Raw genomic sequence first — 20,796 nt, forward strand, 5'->3', positions numbered from 1 at the left:
TCCAGGCTTCACAGGCCTGGCCTTTTCACCAAAAGTGCTTAGTACAGACTTCCCTGCCCCCCAAAATAACCATCACCAAAACGCAGGCAACCTGCTTGCAAGAAGGGGTGCCAAAGAAATTCCGTAAAGAAGGCCAGCATCCTTAGGGGAATTTTCAAGAGAATCCTTACATAGTAAAAACAAAAGGGGGGAGAATATTAACAAAAGTGTAATGGAAATGAAATACAAATAAAAGAACCGACCCAAAGAGAACAGAACAATCATTAAAACAGATGCCATAGACAAACTACTGATGAAACGATGGTGAATGGGAGGGGACGGAGTAAAACCCTAAAAGGAGGTAAAAAGTGGAGTGACGTGTACCTGTGTCCTCAGCTGATACGTGACTGTGGGTGTTCGTGAATGGTCGTAACAAATGCAGGCTTTTAAAAAGTGCCCGATTCTACAAAGAGCAAGGTGGGCGCAGAATGTCAGGTCATCTGACGTGGATGTACCGGTTGGGAGGGCCGATAGGGCGCAGATCCGGGCCCCCGCCCCAGCGCAGGTGCGAGGGCTCCCCCACCCCCCCAACTCCCGGCCGCCCCGGCCCCGCCCAGGTGCAGGTGCGAGGGCTCTCCTATCCCCCCCCCAACTCCTGGCTGTCCCAGGCCCTCCCCAGGCGCAGGTGCACGCCATCCCCGGCCCCGCCCAGGTGCAGGTGCGAGGGCTCTCCTATCCCCCCCCAACTCCTGGTTGTCCCAGGCCCTGCCCAGGCGCAGGTGCCCGCCGTCCCCGGCCCCGCCCAGGTGCAGGTGCGAGGGCTCTCCTATCCCCCCCCAACTCCTGGCTGTCTCAGGCCCGCCCAGGTGCAGGTGCGAGGGCTGTCCTATCCCCCCCCACACCTGGCTGTCCCCGGCCCTGCCCCGGCGCAGGTGCGAGGGCTCCCCCATGCCCCCACCTCCCGGCGCAGGCGCGGTGGGGGCGCGGTCCCCGGGTGGCGGCCGCCGAGAGCCGAGAGCCGCTGCGGGTCCCGGGCGCTCAGCGCGGCGCGCCGGCCTGGGCCTGGCCCTGCTCCTGGCCCTGCTCCTGCACCGGCCGCGAGGCCTGGGCGGGCCCGGGGGCGCCGCGCTGCTGCTGCTGCTGCAGGCCCCCGCCGGGGCGCGCGTCCAGGCCGGCGCACGGGTCCGGGAAGCGCGGCCCGAGGCCGGCGAACGAGTCGCAGCGCGGCGGGCTCTCCTCCTGCACCGGGCGGCCCACCGGCTCCCCCGCGCCGCCGCCCGGCCCCGCCGCGCCCTCCTGGGAGTTCTGGCTGACGTAGACCACGATGATGTCGCCCTTGAAGTTCATCACCTGCCCGCTGGAAATAAACGTGGAGTTACTGTTTCCAGTCACATTTCCTACAAGGGGAAGAGAGAACACGCAGAGGGTGAGTCGTCGGTTCTGGGCGGGGGCTTGGCCTCGTGAGCGGGAAGTTTCCCCAGGAAACAGGCTGGGCCCTCCCCTCCCCTCCCCTCCTCTCCCCGACACCGTCTCTAAGTGCGTCGGACACTCCCAGCGGCTCCTTCGGTGTCAACGCACCAGCCCGAGTGACAGAGGAAGGAGGGAGGGAGAGGAGGCGACCGAGGAGAAGCAAGACCGCGACCGTGCTCCAGCCTCGTCCTTTGCCACACGCGACTCTGGCAGGAGAGCACACGGGGCGGCAGGCTGAGGACAGGTGCAGGTGTCACCTGCAGAAGGGTGTGCGTGCGGGAGAGCCACAGGCCTGGCTGTGGTCGAATGCATCAGTAAGGGAACCCGGGCTGGAGGGAAGGTCACAGCCTGATGGGACCCCGGAGCCCACCAGCCCAGCCTCCTCTCTGACCACATTGTCACATCGTTGTGCCTTCCACGGGGGTCCCTAACAGTCAGCCCTGGAGGACCATGGGACCGCCCAGGCTCAGTTATTTAGCAGAGGTTAAATCATTTCTTTAACACTTTCTTCTTAACTCCTGGAACAAAAGGGATTCGTAAGACTAAAATGGAAAAAGAAAAAAAAAAAAAGAAATTCCCCAAATCACTCTTTCCTTCTGAACCCTTGGCGGCCGTTTTGTTCCTAGGGGGTTCCAACCATCACTTCTTTGTGAGTCACTAGACCTGATTGGTCTCTAATTGATGGGCCATTTGGAAACCAATAGAAAGTTCAACAAATGTTAGGAAACTTCTACTCTTACTACTCTTCTATTTTAAAGGCTGATGATAGTCTAGAAATGTCCTAGGTGAAAATAAGTGCCATACACCAAGCAGGCAGAAATGTCCCACCACTCAGTATCAAAACAGAATCTTTCATTCTGAGGAGAAGAGGTGAATATCAAAATGACTCCTCACTGTTAACTTCATTTTTTTTTCTCATCTACTTGGACCCAGCTTTGTAAAATTTATACAAATTAACTATCACCACTACACAATAAGAGATTTTCCCCAAATTTGGAAGGGATGTTTTGGATGGTCTGACTAAAATACCAAAAGCCTACAGTAAATCCCTTTGGGAGCCTTCCCTCCACCCACAAGGTATCTTCAGAAAAGCTGAGATGGACGTCCAGTGACCCATGAAACTGTAAGGATTTCAAATGAAAACAGAGCTATCAAATGTGAGCGACAAATTGAAAAGACTTATGACTCATGCTATTTCTCTCCTAGGCAGTTGTATCGGTTGTATTTCAAGATAGGGGGTGGTGGGATTTATTTGCCTAATGACCCCCAAACAACATGGAAGAGGCCAGCCAGTGTTTCCGTTCACCAGTTAGCCGGATGGCTCCACGTCCTTCATTTCCTCTGAAATATACAAGAGATGTTCCTAACGTACCATGTACTCTACGCTAGGGATCTACTTTCTTGTATGTCTATGTCTTTCTGCTCTCACCAGTTACAAGTTGGTTCTCAGTTCTGTTTTTACCAGTTGCACTCTTTAGGATATCTAATTAACTATTTTGTAAAGTGGTGAAATGTAAGTGTGATTAAAAAGGGGGAAAGGTTACTGTAAAAACTCAAGTGACTGCTTTGCAAGGACCCCAATAAAAGTGAGTGACTCAACTCAAAAGACAATATCAACAAATTGCTGAACTGGTACTGTGCAACTGGTATGGGCAAGAAAATTGTTGGAAAAAAGAAAGAAAACACATGAAAAGTGCAGAAGGATCTTGCACTCAATTTGCTTTGAAAATGCCTACAGTTTCTCATTCCACACTAAAGCCATAGAAAGTGGAAATTAAGATCATGAGGTTAATGTGAAAAAAAAAAAAACCACTACCATCAGCCAACACATATGGCCCTGTACTAAAAATAACCAGTGTGAATGTTAAGTTATATATCTTAGGTTTAAAAAGACGTTTAAGATATGGACTTGCAAATGACTTCTCCAAGTAGCTCAGCAAATACTGACCCAGAGCTGATAGCGCTTCTCCTGTGGCAGCTGCAGGATGAGCGAGGACACAGAAGTCCTCCCGGTGGAGAGATCACTAGCTAGTTAACAGATGTCAATTAACAACAGTATGAGTAAACCATCAACACTAGTCTAATTTAAATATACCATGTTTGTTTAATAAAAACAGCAATTCAGGGACACTAGGTGGCTCAGCGGCTTAGCACCTGCCTTGGCCTGGGGCATGATCCCAGGGTCCTGGGATCCTACATTGGGCTCCCTGCTTGGAGCCTGCTTCTCCCTCTGCCTGTGTCTCTGCCTCTCTCTCTCCATGTCTCTCATGAATAAATAAATAAAATCTTTAAAAAAAAAAGCAGCAATTCAAAAGCTGTTTAAAAGTATGATTTCCTTGGGAAGCCTAGGTGGCTCAGCAGTTGAGCGTCTGTCTGGCTCAGGGCGTGATCCTGGAGTCCCGGGATTGAGTCCCACACCCGGCTCCCTGCAGGGAGCCTGCTTCTCTCTCTATGTCTCTGCCTCTCTCTGTGAGTCTCTCATGAATAAATACATAAAATATTTTTTTAAATTATGATTTTCTCAGTATAGTTCTTCTAGTCTTGATTACAACATCACTGATTGCTGGTTTTGTTGTTTTTCAGTAGAATGTAGAGCTACACAGAGCCACTGGGTGATTGACTTATGCCTTTGAATTTATCTCCCATCTTCTTCATCCTCTTCATAGAAGATATGTAGAGATTTATCTACATAGGTCATGATACATACTATTTCTCCTTCATTTTAAATTTCATTTCCCAACAAATCATCATCATGAATCCATTGTGGTTTCCCTTCTTCCTGGTCAGAATCTTCAATTTGTCTGGGCTCAAGTAATAGCGCCCCCCCCCCTTTTATTATCTTGCACATCAAGATCTTGTTTAGTATTTCATCCCATGTCAACTACTTCATAGCAAACAATATCTTTGATATATTCTATAGGATCTGTATTCTCTTTTTCTCTTTTCTAAAATGGAACTCAAGGGGATCCCTGGGTGGCGCAGCGGTTTGGCGCCTGCCTTTGGCCCAGGGCACGATCCTGGAGACCCGGGATCGAGTCCCACGTCGGGCTCCCGGTGCATGGAGCCTGCTTCTCCCTCTGCCTGTGTCTCTGCCTCTCTCTCTCTCTCTCTCTGTGACTATCATAAATTTAAAAAAAAAAATTAAAACAATTTAAAAAAAATAAATAAAATGGAACTCAAATCCTTTTGCCTATATTTAAACATTTCAGAGTCCTTTCACTCATAGGCTGGATCAAGAATATTATTCTTTGCAGGGAGGTGGCAACAGAATGGGGAGATTGACCAGAACAAAGCCTTTAAATTCCTCACAAGGGCAGCCCGGGTGGCTCAGCGATTTAGTGCCGCCTTCAGCCCAGGGCATGATCCTGGAGAGCTGGGATCAAGTCCCACATCAGGCTCCCTGTGCCTGTTTCTCTACCTCTCTCTCTCTCTCTCTCATGAATAAATAAAAATCTTAATAAATAAATAAAAATCTTTAAAAAAAATAAATTCCTGACAATAAGGATGTAAAGAAAAGTTATCTAGAGTGTAAGATTCTAACACAATATTATTCTTTACATGTGCTTTTTTTTTTTTACTCAAGGCACAATTAATGACAAAAACCACCTTCGACCAAGTCCAAGCCCATTTCGTCTATGCTGACCTTTTATGAGGGTAGTAAACTAGTACAGACTGAACTTCCTTAAAAAGCTCTACTGATCTGCCAATGACGGACATGGCAGCAGAGCTTCATGGGCACGTGGCCTGTGCAGTTAACGGTGCCCTGCCCTCAGAAGGCCAGGCTTGATTTAATGTTCTGCTGTCATCATCTTGGATTTCTGATTAATTTTTGCACGTTTTCATTTTTCACTGAGCTCTGGAAATGATGTAGCAGGTCCTGAGTGGCAGGCAGCTCTTAGGAGTATTGCTCTGGGTTCTTGCCCCACACTGATGCTTTAATATAGTGTCACTCTTTTTGGAGGCAACCTCTTATAAGTTGGATACTTTCAATATTGCAGAAGTGTTTGTGAATCTGATTTTCTGCACTGATAAAGAACTCAGTGTTTGGCAAGACACTGAGTTGCAGAGGCTCTCTACTAGTGCCACCAAAACACAGACCCTATGATACGTTTCCCTGATGTTTAAGCCACCTGTCATTTGCTGTGAAACGTTCTACACTAACTTTCTGATGTAGCACTGAGGCTTATCCCTTTGAGAAATCAATGATACCTTTAATGCTTTGCCTCCAGTCTCGAGTTCTGGTGTCTTTTAAGTGGCATGAGAACCAAGCCACCTACCAAGCAGTCTAAGTGCAGAATCCTTCTAGAGTTGTCTTCCCTGAACGTTCATACTTGTCTCACCCACCTCAGCTTCAACAGCAAAAAGAGCTGAGCAACTCATTCTTTAAATAGTCCCAAAACACTGAACGGTGTTCATAGAAACAGTTCTCATGCTTATCAAGCATACTTCTTTTTACCAGCTTACCAGTTTTAATAGGACCAGCTCACATTCGCAGCACCCACAGATTTAGTAAGTGCAGCCATTCACCAAGTGGGAGTAGAAGGGCCTGGGTATTCTAGAGGGACCCATTAGTTGTGAGTAATCACTGTACTAAGGGCTTCCATCAGCTTACTCTACAGAGGGAGAAAAGAATGTATACTAATCTATGGTTAGGAGTACACAGGTTAAAAAAAAAAAAAGGAGTGCACAGGTTAAGAGAGCACCCATTGGGGCAGCCCAGGTGGCTCAGCGGTTTAGCACCGTCTTCAACCCAGGGCGTGATCCTGGAGACCCAGGATCAAGTCCCACGTCCAGCCCCCTGCATGGAGCCTGCTTCTCCCTCTGCCTGTGTCTCTGCCTCTCTCTGTGTGTTTCTCATGAATGAATAAATAAAATCTTTTTTTTTTAAAAAAAGAGCACCCATTGTAGTAACAATTCTAATAGAAACACCACCCCCAAATCCAGAGTTTATTGAGTGCTTCCTTCATGCCGGGCTGGCTGCATTGCAAACACCAGCTCGAAGCTACTTTGCGTCTGACCATTCCAGTCTTGCTTCTTTCTTCCCCTTCTCCTGACACTGCCACAAGGATGGAAACTGTCAAACAGCCTTCTTTTTTCATGACTTGTCCTAATGCAGATTCACCTGCCAGTCATCGAATGATGTCAATGTCATCCTGGTGGTGTGGTCTTCAAAGAGCAGAAGGTGCTCAACCAGAGCTTCCAGACCCCTGCTCGCTCCTCTGTCCCTCCCCACTTCTTATCCTCCTGTACTCCAGCAGCCACTAAAACCTCAACTAAAGGGATGAGTACAGGAGGATAAGAAGTGGGGAGGAACAGAGGAGCGAGCAGGGGTCTGGAAGCTCTGGTCTGGTCCTGCTTGGCCCTCCCTAGCTGTGGGATTTGGGACAAGCCACCTAACACCTTTCCAGATTTCAGTCTGCTTGTTTGTCAAGTGAAAATCAAGTTTCAAGCCCTGCTAGCCTGGCAGTGTGTAGCCTCACAGAGCAGCACACAATACCTGTTACATGAAAGAATAAATGAATGAATGAACACCCACAGGATGGCGTAAGGGTCAAATGAGATGATGGATTTGAAAATGTTCAGGAAATCGCAGAGAATGAGTCACAGTGCACTAAAGGCATTACTACTCCCAGGAGGTAGTATTGGTGTGCGTGGAGGGAAAGAGATGGGTGGAATGTGCCGGGCAGTAATGTTATTTTTCCATCCGTGTCTTGTTGGAGGATCTCAACACATCTTGAAGACTGAGAGGGCACTTTCCTTCAAAAGTCTAATCGACTCTTGTTTGCCAAAATAATTCATCATTATGTCTGTCACTGGTTTGAACACTCATCTATGCAGCTCTGCACTAAACCCCTTGTGGTCTTGTTTCTCAAGCTATGACTTGCCCATAGCAATGGAGTAGATCAAGGTTAAGAATGAGCTGGTAATATTCTTATCCTATAATATACCTCAGTCCTGAATGGTCCTTCTCCATAGCAAAGAATTCCTTAAAATTTGCTTTTTACTTTTTAGGACAGAAAGGTTTTATAGGGTTATGCAAGCCTGCCAAAGAGGGCAAGTCAATGGGTCCCCATGTCAGCAAGCTGCATGATTATGTGGGTGCTGAGGAGGCCTCCCTTTCAGCATGGTTGCCATGGCTTCTATAGTTGGTGCCTTCCCCAAAGGGGTAAGTCTTTCCACTGAGTGCCAAGGAAGCCCTGGGTTGTTCTGCTGTTAGGGGGGACCCAGACCTCGTTGGTAGCTGGTAAGGGGAAATATGAAAAGGGAAGGATGGTGTACATGAGGCTCATCCAAGATGCCTTACAAAGGCCTCAGACTTTTATAGTCCATTTGGCCTCCAGGAATACAAGCAAAGCAAGAGTCTATCACTCCCTTCTTCCTTACTTTCCTTGGCTGTCTTTCTGATAGCCTTCCCCTACTGGGCTCCTCCTGGCATTGACTTTAACTTTATTTTCTCTTGAGAAAATAGATGGAGTTGGAAGTATCTGAAGGAAAGAGCTTTCCTCACAAAAGAATCAGGGATAGTGAAAATAGCATATTTTGGAGACAACTCGCAGAAAGGAGGGGACTCACAGGCCAAGGTAGCCATCACCTGCTGCACCAACCCTACTGTCGCTGCCCATAGAACTTTCTGGACCTGGCCTGGCCACTGCCCCCTCGCTCAGTTAGAGAAGTCAACTATCCCAGACCCCTTATTCTATGGTTCACTGGAGAGTCTCCAACATACAGTAAACAAATGAAATCAATAATTTGATTGGTGATCAATCACCAATTTGATAGCAGCAGTGCAGTGGTTTAAGCTACAGACTTCACAATCAGATAATCAGGATGTCAAAATGGTCTCCTCATCTTTCAACACAAGGTGACTGGGAATTGTATTTGAAGCTACCAAAAAGTGGGATTTGAGAGCCAGAATGCATGAGGAATTTTATTAAATTAGAAATTTTGAAGAATTTGTAACATTTGAAATGTGTTTTTGGGGTAACATTAATATTTAATGTGACATAAGTAGCAAATTTTTCAGGTAACTTGAGACGGTTAAAAATAGCATTGAAGTCAACAGAAACAATGGACAAATGAAGTGTCCCTTCATAATCAGAAAGATGTCTACACTTTGCTAAGTCTATGCTTGACATGGTGGTTCCATGGAATCTCTCTTTCTTGGGCAGAGGAAACAAGCATCATTTTAAGACCTCAATCTCTAAGAGAACTGACATCTTTAAGCAAGGTAATACACACTCTTCTTCCCAAAAACTTATTATGTTGTTTAAAATGCATAACATATGAATATTAAATCACAAGAACTCTGCCAAATAATACCACCCAATTGTCATGTAGATTTTCTCCCAAGGAACAAAACTAAAAATATACACAAATACACTCAAACTACCCAGGCTACACTGAGTTCTTTTGGAATTTTTTAAAAACTTATTTTATATTTAACCCATATGCTTCTCATGTGATTTTCCTTTTTATGGAAATGCAAGCTCTGTTTTAGGCATTTGGAAGAAACTGAGTATATGATGATAGAGGAAGGGAAGCAGTATTTAATAGTTCCATTCTGAATCATGCTTGAAAGTTACTTAGAATGACTTACAAATGAAACTCTTCCAAAAGGAGCCCCATTAGAACAGAGAGAAAGCAAGCAGGACTGAATTGTACAGTAAACAAATTTTTCATGTATTTTGAAAGAATGCATTGACTCTCAGTACCAATGAATATTGCTACACAACCAAATAATAAAATGTCATTTTTTAACTTACAGGGTCAATGAGCTAATACTTGCCCTTATAGCACCTGACTAAAAGTGAGACAAACACAAGCTAGTGGATGGCATTCCAACAGGAAAGAGAAGAAAGAACTAGAACATCGTTCATTGCTTGGGGGGATGGGAGGGAGGGGGGAAGAAAATTAAGGTAGGCAAACCTTTATCTGTCCTTCCAGGATGGGTGGTCAAAGATAGTCATTTCATGAGAGGGAGACTGAGGATGGGGAGAAATGGGGTCAGGTGGATGCCCTTCAACCTCCAGCGCTCCAGGCTCCCAGGAATGGGCGTTGGTGTATCACTGCCATTTGGATGAACCAGCTCACCTTTGCCGCCTCTACCCAGGCCACTGAGGTCTGTCCAGGACAGCTAAGGCCAGTCCCCCCATCCCCTGCTTGGCCTCCAGCTCCCCACAGCAGACGGAAGACGTGGGAGGCTGAGAGTGAGTTTAGGGAACAAACAGGGAGATATGGCCTCCTGTTCCTTGAGTTACTCATGACTGGCTGAGTGAATGAGCTTCACACGCCGTGACTAAGGCACCTTGGGAGAGCCTGGAAAGATCAGGTGTGGCGAAGGTCATGGAAATTCCCACTCAACGGTGTGGCTACCTGGAGGCTGCCTGTTGGTAAAAGCGTGCAGCCAGCACACTGCCCTCCCTGGTTCCCAAGGAACACTGGAGCAGAGCAAGAGCCTTCAAGGACCGGAGGAGTGGGCGCTCTGTGGAAGGGGACAGAGTGGGGACAGGGTGGCTCACACTAGCAGAAGCACATAACAGAGCAGAGGAGGAAAGTGAGGGATGTTTGTAGTAAAAAAAGGCTGGCTTTGATCAAAACTTAAGTGGGGGGCAGGGGGGATTGAGGGGGAGGGACGCCCCGCTGCTGAAGGCCTTGCTGTCTCAAGTTATTGCTTTCCTCAGTTTCCATTCCCTGACCTCAATCCCTACTTGTTTTGTTGGTTTTCCCAAGTCTCTGTGGCTCAGTTGAGCCTCAAAAAGATATGATAGAAAAACCAATGTGTAGCTGGTGTTCATTAATAACCACTGCGGACCCTGTAAATAAACAACTGTTTCCAGCTCAGAAGTGGCCAAACCAAGAAAGTGATTTCAAGAGCCAAAAGCCAAGTCATCGGCCACTACAGACACACATTAGTTGCAAGAAGTGATTCTTTCGCGTGAACTAATTTTCTAGACACAGTGAGAATTCTCCAAACTCTAGATGAAAGGATTTGTAACCAAGGTAACCACCATTATGTCATCAGGATAGTAATTTAAGATGCAAATTAAGAAATGGTTATATGAGATATAACCAAATATATGTTTTCCCCTTATTGGTCTTTGTTAATAATTCCCCCTGTTTTTTAAGAGTTATAACATTGCTAAAACAGCTTTATCATTGGGTATTATTTTTTAAAGTTACACTTGTAGAACCGTTTGAAGAAGCATCAAAGGGCTGCTCAGTGCAAAGCAGATACTCCTCCCTACTGAGGAAGTGCCCAATCATGTCATTTTCCCAGAAACCACTTGATTTGATTGTGTGTCTGTGTTTTTTTTCAAATACCCACAAATAAAAATCTAAAACCCAATTAAAAAAAGCCCACCTCCTTCAAGTCCAGAGAGCACGGTGGCTTTCAGAAGATGAAATAGGATTAGACTCCCTCTGATCTTTCACCCAAGCTCCATCCTCTTTCACACATTTTATAGAACATAAATAATGACAATCTTTAAAAAAAAAAAAAGGCAATAATGAGAAAGTGCTATTTTGACCAGGAACCAGAAGGCCTGTTCACATAGAAGTAATTATGGAGAGAACAGCACAGCCTCAAAAATCAATCTGGCTGCTGCTTCTCCTCAGGCGAGAATGAATTTGGCCCTCGTGCTGGCATCCGTAGGCAGACTCTCCACGGATGTTTTGCATGGCTAAGCACCAGACGAACAGAGAGAAAGCAGTGTAAACTTTCCGCAAATTAACACCATTTAGTTGATGACACACTTTTTTCCCCCCTTTCCTCCATGCCTAGCTGTTTAGTGCTGGAGAAATAAATGATGATGAGAAACAGACGAGGGCACTGTTTTAACTCTTCATAGTAGAGCACAGACCTAGCTTTTGGTTTCATGACACTGAGCAAAATCATCATCATCATCATCATCTCTTTAAATTTGGCCAATTCTTTTCTTCCAACAGCTGCTGATGATTTTCACACAGTGGCAAACATCACCTTTCTCGCATCACTAATTGAAACACTGTTCTGCCCCTGGCAGTGGCACCAGGATGTGGCCACTGTCATGCTCAGCTTTGGCCTCCCCACTCCCCACAGCCTGAAAAGCTAGTGTTCTGTATGTCTCTATGACCAACAGGAAGAAAATTAACCACTAAAAAAGAAATAGAATCATACAAAGGAACAGCAGAGCCAAACTTTTAGTTATGGAAATTCCTTAAATCTTAACGTTGAGGTCTTCTGAAGGAAAAACAAATCAGTTCTTTGAAAAATATCTCCCAAATGTATCTCCTCCTTTCAATTTGACTGAGAACTAATGTTAGAGAATTTACACATCAGTGAATTTGTGTAGTTGCAGCAAAACCACAAAGCTTGGAAGACAGATTAAAGTGCATTGTTCTACCAAATAAGCCAGGAGCCATCATCAACATGAGGCAGGAGAGTCTCTGTGTTTAGGGCAGGATCTAGCTACCCCAGGGTTATAAAATAATTCGAAGACCAGCTGCTAGCACTACTCGCTGTCTAAATAGAGAGGCAGGAAAGAAAAAGAAAATGCATCCCAGGATAAAGGAGGTCCATCAATGGGCTTTTTTCTTTTTTCTTTTGAGGGTGGAAGGATTCTGTGAAGCCCCTTAAATAGTGCATATCCATATATTCATATTTCTGGAGAGAGTACCTATAGCTGTCAGAAGATTCTCAAAGAGATCCCTGACCCACCCATGTGGTAAACAGTACCCAGAGCCCTCACCATCAGCGGCAGAGTTCCTTGTAACTACATAATAAAACAGATGGTGCTTTACCCCTGTGGGGGAAAAAAAGTTATAATATTATAATTGGTGGGCTATTCATGCTCAAGCAGTGGTGCAGCGATAAATCTCTATAATGATTTTAAATTGTAAAATGATCCTCCTGGTTCTGTAAATATATTATCTGCAGTGGTTGTAAAAGGGGCTTCTCATATAAAGCATTAAAGGATGATTTTACTGCATCATTAATTTAGCATAGAACCAACAAGCTACTTTGAATAAAAATTAATTAATTAAAGATTAAAACAGAGCTTCCTCAGGGGAAGCTAAGGCATAGGTTCTTAGGCATAGGTTGCTTGAAAAACAAAAACAAACAAAGCCAAGAATTCTGAGGGTATGCCTCAACTTCAGCCAGCCCTGAGGTGGCTGTTGACATTGCCTGCAGGGGGTCCATGGTGGGCCTGGGGCATGTGGAAGTGAAGAGACAGCCCAGGGCTGGAGGATAAAACCTCATGGCAGTGGGCAAGACCTGCAAACTCAACATGTCGATTGCATCAAAACCCACCCTGCAGGGACGCCTGGGTGGCTCAGCGGTTGAGCATCTGCCGTTGGCTCAGAGCGTGATCCCAGGGTTCTGGGATCGAGTCCCACATCGGCCTTCCTGCACGGAGCCTGCTTCTTCCTCTGCCTATGTCTCTGCCTCTCTCTGTGTGTCTCTCATGAATAAATAAATAAAATCTTTAAAAAAAAAAAACCCACCCTGCAAAGAGGCCTAGCAGGAGAAAAGATTCAAGTGGAATCTTCCCCACGTTAGCATCCTTCTTCCCAAAATGGTCTGTGACACTTGCTTTCCAACACTGCACAAAGAACAGGCCTTTTGGCTTGGAGGTGAGAGACAAGGAAAATCACTTACCAGATGCAGGTGGCTGGTCCCCAGAGGCACTTGCAGACCCAGGACCTCCCCTCATGGAGCCGGGAAGCCTGACATCAGCCCCGTCCAAGGGCTGGCCAGCCCCATCTGCTGCACCCTCAGGCGGAAGGCCCATGCCGTAGGCGCACTGGGGCAGAGGTCCACTTTTCGGGGAAGCCAGGAGGGGTTCCCGGCCCCCCCCGGGAGGCTTTCCGCAGTTTGCACAGCCATCCGCCGAGCTGGAGCTGCAGCTGGCTGCCCAGTGGGGGCAGTGGCCACCCTCCACTTCTTTTTGCAAGTACTTTTCGGAGGCTATGGGGATCCAATCAGTCCTGCACGGCGGCTCCACGAAGTTGCCACTTTCAGAATCTCCCAGGCTCTCTGTCCCAGTGAAGCACTGGCTCAACCTGTCATTCTCCCCCACCTCCAGGGGCTCGGGGAAAGGGGGTGTGGATTTGCTTCCAGGCTGAGTGAGGAACAGGGAAGAGTCTGGGGTCTGGGAGGGCCTGTCCACGTATTCGTCCTCCGTGGGAATCTGCCTGCAGGAGTCCCCCTCCACCTGGCTGACCAAGGTGAGCATCCTGGCATCTTCTCCCCCTGTACTGGGGCTGCTGCCTGCACACGCGCCCCCACAGCCACCACCACTGTCTGGGCAGCACATATCTTCAGAAAACATCTTCTCTTCCAGAGTCAGCAGTAAGACACCATCACAAATTTCACGCTGACTAGAGGCTTCCATGTGAGTGCTGCTAAAATTGTTGCCTGAGGACTCCTGCTGATTTAAATTCAGAAGGCAGAAGTATTAATACCCAGAGATATTAGAACATGTTTCTGCGAACCATGGCTGAAAATGGTTTAGAATAATTATTTCCACCATAACAAGTACAGATGGAACACTCATTATGGCACTTTGTTTGTGTTATTTAAGATTATAGAGTAGGGGAGAACCCAAAATGGAATATGGAAACAAATGAATCAAACTGCATTTCAAACGAATAGCATGTTCACACTGAAGCAAGGCGAAGAGCTAACTCCAATAACTTTAGAACACAGTATTTTGTCCATATACATTCAATATAAATTAAAAAAAAAACTACAAACGAATAAGGAACTCCAGTTTGTAGCTTTGGGTTTTTTTTTTTTTTTTCTGTAGTATGGTTTGGTAATTCTGAAACTAATTTCTGTGTCTACTGGCAGTGAGCAAATGAGTAAATATACTGAGAATAACAGGAACCAGGTTTTATCCTGTTGAAGAAGAGAAGATTCAAATCCAGGTAAGGAAAAAAAACAAAGGAATCCTGTGGGGTGTGGGGACTGGAATTGGAAGAATCAGGAGGAACTCCGTTTAAAATGTTTATTCTTTATACCTAAGACAACAGCCCTAGGGGACATAATGGGATAATCAAGGAAATTTTTAAGACTGATGCAGATCAGATAACTACTAAGTCTACTTAATCCACTACTAAATTTCTCAATTTTGATAAATGTACTATGGTCATATAAGAGAATATGCTTGTTCTTGAGAAATTCACACCAAAGTATTTAAGGGTATAGGAGCGTGACGTCTGTCACATTCACTCTAAAATGGTTGGAGAATAAAAACACACAGATACACACAGAGAGCAGGTGATAATACAATGTGATAAAGTGTAAGCAGTTGGTGGGGCTGAGTTTAGGGCGTGTGGCGAGTTTTTTGTACTATTCTCACTGCTTTTCTATAATTTTGATTAGATCGAAATTAAAAGTTACCAAAATAGCTACAGAGTAGAGGGAAATGGCAGCTCCTTCCTCCTTGGAAGCTATCCTAGGCAATCAAGATTGGCGCTAGAACAACATAAATAATGTATGTACACAGAGATGATGAGTGGAAGGAAATGCAAAGAAAAGAGCATTTAGGAGGGGCACCCACTTGGGCTTTGGGGTTTTTCTGTGGAGATCAGTCCTGGGATTCAGGGTTCCATCCCTCAAGGAACCATCCCATTCACAGTGGGGCTCAGTATTTGATTATTCATAGCCATAGCAGCCGAAGGAGTAAAAGGATGTGAAGGAGGCACTTAAGACTTTTAAACTTACCTTATTTACACTTAGGCGGCCGCAAGCCTCATTGACCCAGTGCCACAAATTAGCTAGAAAAACAGAGTAAGGAGAAGAACTTCATTTTATTTCCTCTAATTCAGTATCATCATCGATCACTATGTCAGCTCAGTGTTTCTTTAAACACAGGCCTCTGCGAGTCTTTGGGTGAGAGCTCCTGAGACTGAAAACATTTAAAAGAAAATCAACCCATTCGAAGACACCTCTGCCCCCAAACAGAACTTCCTGATGTAAAGTATCATCCGCTAATGTTCCACTGAATGAATTCCTCTGGGCACACTCAAGAGCTGCTGTTAGGACGGGAGGCATTCTCATTCCCTTTGCCACTTTTTCTGTGGCCATGAAGGACAGGGCTAGGCACTGCATGGGAAGCATGAAGACACGGGCCTAGGGCATTGCTTTTGCAGTCAATTAGCTCACACGGATGCACGATAAAGAAAAACCACATGCCAGGAGGCTGTCCGACCCCACTGAGTCCCAGTGGGCCGCACATGCTTTTCTACTATATCCTGTTGCTTCTCAGGAGAATGAGTATGTTCTGTGGCATAAATAAAAATGCATCTCCACTAACTTTTAAAAACAGAAATGCTGAGGGACACCTGGATGGCTCACTCGGTTGTGATCAAGTCATGATCTCAGGGTTCCAGAGATGAGCCCCTCCTCAGGCTCCCTGTTCAGGAGGAGCCTGCTTTTCCCCCTCCTTTTTCCCTTCCTCCCCACTCAAACTGTCTCTCAAATAAATAAAATCTTTTTTTTTAATTAAAAAAAAAAAGCAAAAACAAAAGTGACAAAACTTTTAAAAAGTCAAATCTAGGGCACCTGGGTAGCTCAGTCAGTCAAGCCTCTGCCTTCAGCTCAGGTCATGATCCTGGGGTCCTGGGATGGAGCCTTACATCAGGTTCCCTGCTTAGTGGGGAGTCTGCTTCTCCCTGTCATTCTCCCTCTATGCTTTCCCTCCCCCCCCTTTCTCTCTATCTCTCTTTCTCTCTCTCAAATAAATAAAATCTTAAAAAAAATCTACGCACTGAAAAAAATAGATGAATTTAAGTTCTACAAAGATAAATTTTTACCCCACCTCCACTATTTGATGCTGAATTCACTAGAAACACTGAAGCGGAGGCTGTCCATTCTCCAGGAGAAGATAATCAGGTCATGATAACAGCTAATGATCCCTATCACACGACCTTGCCAAGTGGTTCATTTCACTTCTCTGAGTCTCGGTTTCGTCATCACGACACGGGAGAAATAACAGCGCCTGCCTCATGGTGCCGTTGTGATTTTGTGAGTACATGTAAAACGCATAAGCAGAGCTAGCATAGAATAAATACGCATTATATGTCAGTTATTGCTATCATCTTCATTATTATTCTTGCTTCCTCTCTATAGTTTTGAAACTACATAAAGTTACCCCCAAATAAAAGGAAGCTTGTAGCTCTTCCCTTGTAGGGACCAGTACTAGATAATCACAAATGGCTAAAAAATGCTACTTGTGGGACACCTGGGTGGCTCAGCTGTTGAGCATCTGCCTTTGGCTCAGGCTGTGATCCCAGGTCTGGGGATCGAGTCCTGCATCAGGCTCCCTGCATGGAGCCTGCTTCTCCCTCTGCCTGTGTCTCTGCCTCTCTCTCTCTGTTTCTCATGAATAAATACAAATCTTTAAAAATAAAAAAAAATTTAAAAATGTTACTTGTACATGAGGAGATATTCATAATTACTAAGATCATCTCTCTTTTGGATGTAAAAGCCCTCCTAACTGGTGTGTCTGCATCCACTCTACTGCACCCCCAAATCTGTCTTCTATCCTACAACCAGATGGCTAGTTTTACTTCTCTTTGGTAAGGACAAGGAACAAACTCCTTCAGCAAGCCTGCAGGGCTGCATCATCTGGCCATGCTTCCCTCTCCGTTTTGTCTCACGCTGGCTCTCACTTTGCTCCAGCTGCAGGAACCTTAGCTAACTCCACCTGGCAGCTCCTTCTCTCCTCCGGGAGGCCCCTGCTGGCCCCAAGGCCAGACAACCCCTGTCCTCTGCTCACCTGGAGCTCTGTAAGTTCTCTCTCAGCACTCAGCCTCATTCTACAGCTTCCCCAACAAAGGGCCTGCACTGTGCTGTGCAGTAAGGAGCCCCAAGGGCCAGGCCTGTCCCAACCCCTGGGGGGGGGGTGTTAAGAAACCTGTGCAGTATGAATGGATGAAGAGAGGCTTAACAGGCCTACATTCTGATTTAGTAAGTAGTAGGTCCATTGTCCTCATTGATAAAATATGGCAGGAAGAGATTATTGCAGAGACCAAAAAAAAAAAAAATCAGAAATCTGTTTTTCTCACATAAACACGGCTCCATGAGTGACCCTCATTGACTGAACATGCAGTGTATTCAAATGCCTAGCTACCAGGTTGCTAGGGAAGTGGAGCAGCATTAAATAAAAATATTCAAGGGGCACCTGGGTGGCTCAGGGGTTGAGCATCTGCCTTTGGCTCAGGGCATGATCCTGAAGTCCTGGGATCAAGTCCCACATCAGGCTCCCTGCAAGGAGCCTGCTTCTCCCTCTGCCTGTGTCTCTGCCTCTTTTTCTTTCTGTCTCTCATCAATAAATAAATAAAATCTTAAAAAAAAAAATTCAGGGGCAGCCCGGGTGGCTCAGCGGTTTAGCGCAGCCTTCAGCCCAGGGGCCTGATCCTGGAGACCTGGGATTGAGTCCCGCATTGGGCTACCTGCATGGAGCCTGCTTCTCCCTCTGCCTGTGTCTCTGTCTCTTTGCCCCTCTTTCTCTCTCATGAATAAATAAATAAAATCTAAAAAAAAAAAATTCAATAATGAGTAGACTAAAAAAAGGCATCTGGGCAGCCCCAGTGGCACAGCGGTTTAGCGCCGCCTGCAGCCCGGGGTGTAATCCTGGAGGCCCAGGATGGAGTCCCACGTTGGGCTTCCTGCATGGAACCTGCTTCTGTCTCTGTCTCTGTCTCTCTCTCTCTCTCTGAATAATAATAATAATAATGTTTTTTAAAAAAGTCATCTAACACTGTTCTCTGCTGAACACAGGCATCTTCAAACACTATCTTCCTTCTTTAAAAACTTTCTATGGCTGAGCGTTACATTAAGTAACATGACATTAATGGAAAGAGCAAGATAGGTAAGGTTTCAGGAAGTCTGTGCATGTGACACAGGAGAACTGATCAAGTCACAGCAAAGCAGAGGTGGATGTGATAAATACCTGAGCAACCAAAAAGGAAAAAAGGATAGTGAGACAACAGTGCTCCTAGAGAAGGAGATCTAACCACAAAAACATGAAGAAATCTCTTGAAGAATCCTTTCTGAAAAATGACATTCTTGGGCACCTGGCTGGCTCAGTCGGTTAAGCATCTGCCCTTGGCTCAGGTCATGATCTCAGGGTCCCAGGATCAAGCCCCGAGTCGAGCTCCCTGCTCCATGGGGAGCCTGCTTCTCACTCTCCCTTTGCCACTACCCCCTGCTTGTGTGCTCATTCTCTTCTCTCTCTGTCAAATAAATAAATAAAACCCTTTAACAAGAAATGACACTATTTTAACTTTGTAAATGTCAAATATGCAGTGATGTTAAAAGGCACTATGGGACAATTGTTTGTGAAGAAATTGTTCCCAAGAAACAAGGTTAACACCAGACTATTCATTCTAAGAATGAGCACCTACATTTTACTGAATATGAGGTAGCTGATTTTCACAATTTTATATTCATATCTCAAGGTAAGATCCCAGTCAACACTTTCCATCTGCCATTTACCTGAACATTTGTCTTTATGTTAAGTGGGTACATAAAAAATGTTGGTAATTCTTGGATAAAGGCAACTGACATGAACATACAACTTTCAGGTCATCAGTTTCCTGAACCTGGCAGATTTTGGTGGCTTACACATCAACAGGCACCATGGGTTTTTGTTTATTTTTTTGGCCAGAGGACAATAGAAAAAATGAGGTATAGAGGGTATTTCTCCTTAGTGTAAGTAACTGCAACCGAGTCAAGGCACTTACTGTGGGCGGATCACCAGAAGCTGTCACAGGCAATATGTGTGTCTTCCAAAGCGTATACCTAGAAATGCATCTCCTTTCTTTAAGATTAATTTTCAAAAACCAGCGTAGACACAGTACCTGTTAGTGCTTTCCCTTTTTTCCTATAATAAACACCAAAGATGACAGCAGCAACTAATGCCACGGATATGAAGAGAAGCAGGATAATTAAACTGGGCAAGTAAATCTGGGGTTCTGTATTGGAAGAAAAGGAGAAAGGAGGAGAAGGTGTTAAAGATAATTTAATTCTCGGATTATTTTCACTTTTATTTAAAAACAAAACCCTTTGAATCAAAGCCCAGAATCAAAGATGTTGGTCTGGCATTGGAGAAGAAGGATGGTCCCTGACTCTGACCACAGGTGTGCAGAGAGTGCACCCCCCTCTGAAAGAGTGACACCAACACTGCAGCTAATCCCACTCCTGGCATCACTCTGCGGGAGGCCAGCTCACGTCCATCTTTAAAAGTTGGTACTTCGGGTGCCTAAATGTCTTAACCTAAGTCGGTTAAGCATCTGACTTCAGCTCAGGTCATGATCTTGGGGTCCTGGGATCAAGCCCCACGATGGGCTCCCTGCTCAGTGTGGCATCTGCTTCTCCCTCTCCCTTTGCCCCTCCCTCTGCTCATGCTCTCTCTCTCAAATAATTAGATTAAATCTTTAATGAATAAATAAATAAAAGTGGCTACTTTAGCACAACTCTAATTACCTTGACCACACCAGCCAGTTCCATCTTTGCCCACCTACAGAACACGTCAATCTCTGCAGCTGGATAGCCTCTGAGGCCAAAGGAAGCCCCTTCCCATATCTCTTTCCAAAGAACAGCATGGCACCAGGGCTCTGCTGGTCATGAGAACAGCACTACAGCCATCCTGCAAAGTGTTTCAGTATTTCATCTACAGCACAACGTGGACTCGACCATGTCTTGCATTTCCCCTTGATCACTTCCCTGCTAGATCCTTTATATTATGAACTCTTGGTTTACCAGCCCTGGTTTCTGGGAGTCTTGCCTCTCCTCCCCTCTCTTGTTTAAAGTAACTTTTTATTCCCTCAGTTATTTTCAATGTTATCTTTAAAATGGTCTTTTTTGAATGCTACTCTGTGTTAACTCCATATCGAGAATGCTTAGATATCCTCCTGTTTCCCAAAATATAAAATCTTACCCCCTGATTTTCTCAGTTCATTAACCCCATTAACCTGTGGCCTGGGTTCTTCCTGCTGCGCTTGGCGTTTCCATCTTTGGACCTACTCTGCACCATCTCATGCCCCGGGTAACCAGCATCTACCATTAACTGTCAACTTTGTCAGGCTTCAAAACTCTACTGAAGATTACTTGATCTACAAAATATGCCATATATAACGATGGCTATATTCTAACTCTGGTTGGTGACCAAGATCTCCCGCAGATACCCCTACTGTGACCTTCCACAACCCTGCCATATTTGGGCATTTTAATTCATGAAATTTGTAGCTCAGTTTCTGTTCTTTCTTTTGTATGTATGAATACTTTATTGTTATCCATTTCAGAGTAGGGCATTTTCAAATAAACAACATACCTGGAGTTAAAATACTGATAAAAGT

At 45.4% G+C, this 20,796-nt stretch overlaps 1 protein-coding gene across 3 annotated transcripts in view; it reads right to left on the bottom strand.

Annotated features, from left to right (window-relative positions):
- Positions 1–912: 912 nt before the first annotated feature.
- LOC129514429 (tumor necrosis factor receptor superfamily member 11A-like) overlaps positions 913–20,796 on the bottom strand; it is a 52,217-nt gene continuing 32,333 nt past the window's right edge. For 2 of the 3 annotated variants that reach the window (XM_055332988.1, XM_055332986.1), the window contains exons 7-10: positions 19,300–19,413; positions 15,158–15,210; positions 13,088–13,859; positions 913–1,376 (exon numbers count right to left, since the gene is read on the bottom strand). In XM_055332988.1, coding sequence (XP_055188963.1) covers positions 1,018–1,376; positions 13,088–13,859; positions 15,158–15,210; positions 19,300–19,413 — 1,298 coding nt within the window. In that variant the 3' untranslated portion in view covers positions 913–1,017. The remainder of the gene's footprint in view (positions 1,377–13,087; positions 13,860–15,157; positions 15,211–19,299; positions 19,414–20,796) is intronic. The other variant, XM_055332987.1, reaches the window with a different exon arrangement.

This window comes from Nyctereutes procyonoides, unplaced genomic scaffold (genome assembly GCF_905146905.1).
Source record: "Nyctereutes procyonoides isolate TBG_1078 unplaced genomic scaffold, NYPRO_anot_genome, whole genome shotgun sequence".
Classification (NCBI taxonomy): Eukaryota; Metazoa; Chordata; class Mammalia; order Carnivora; family Canidae; genus Nyctereutes; species Nyctereutes procyonoides.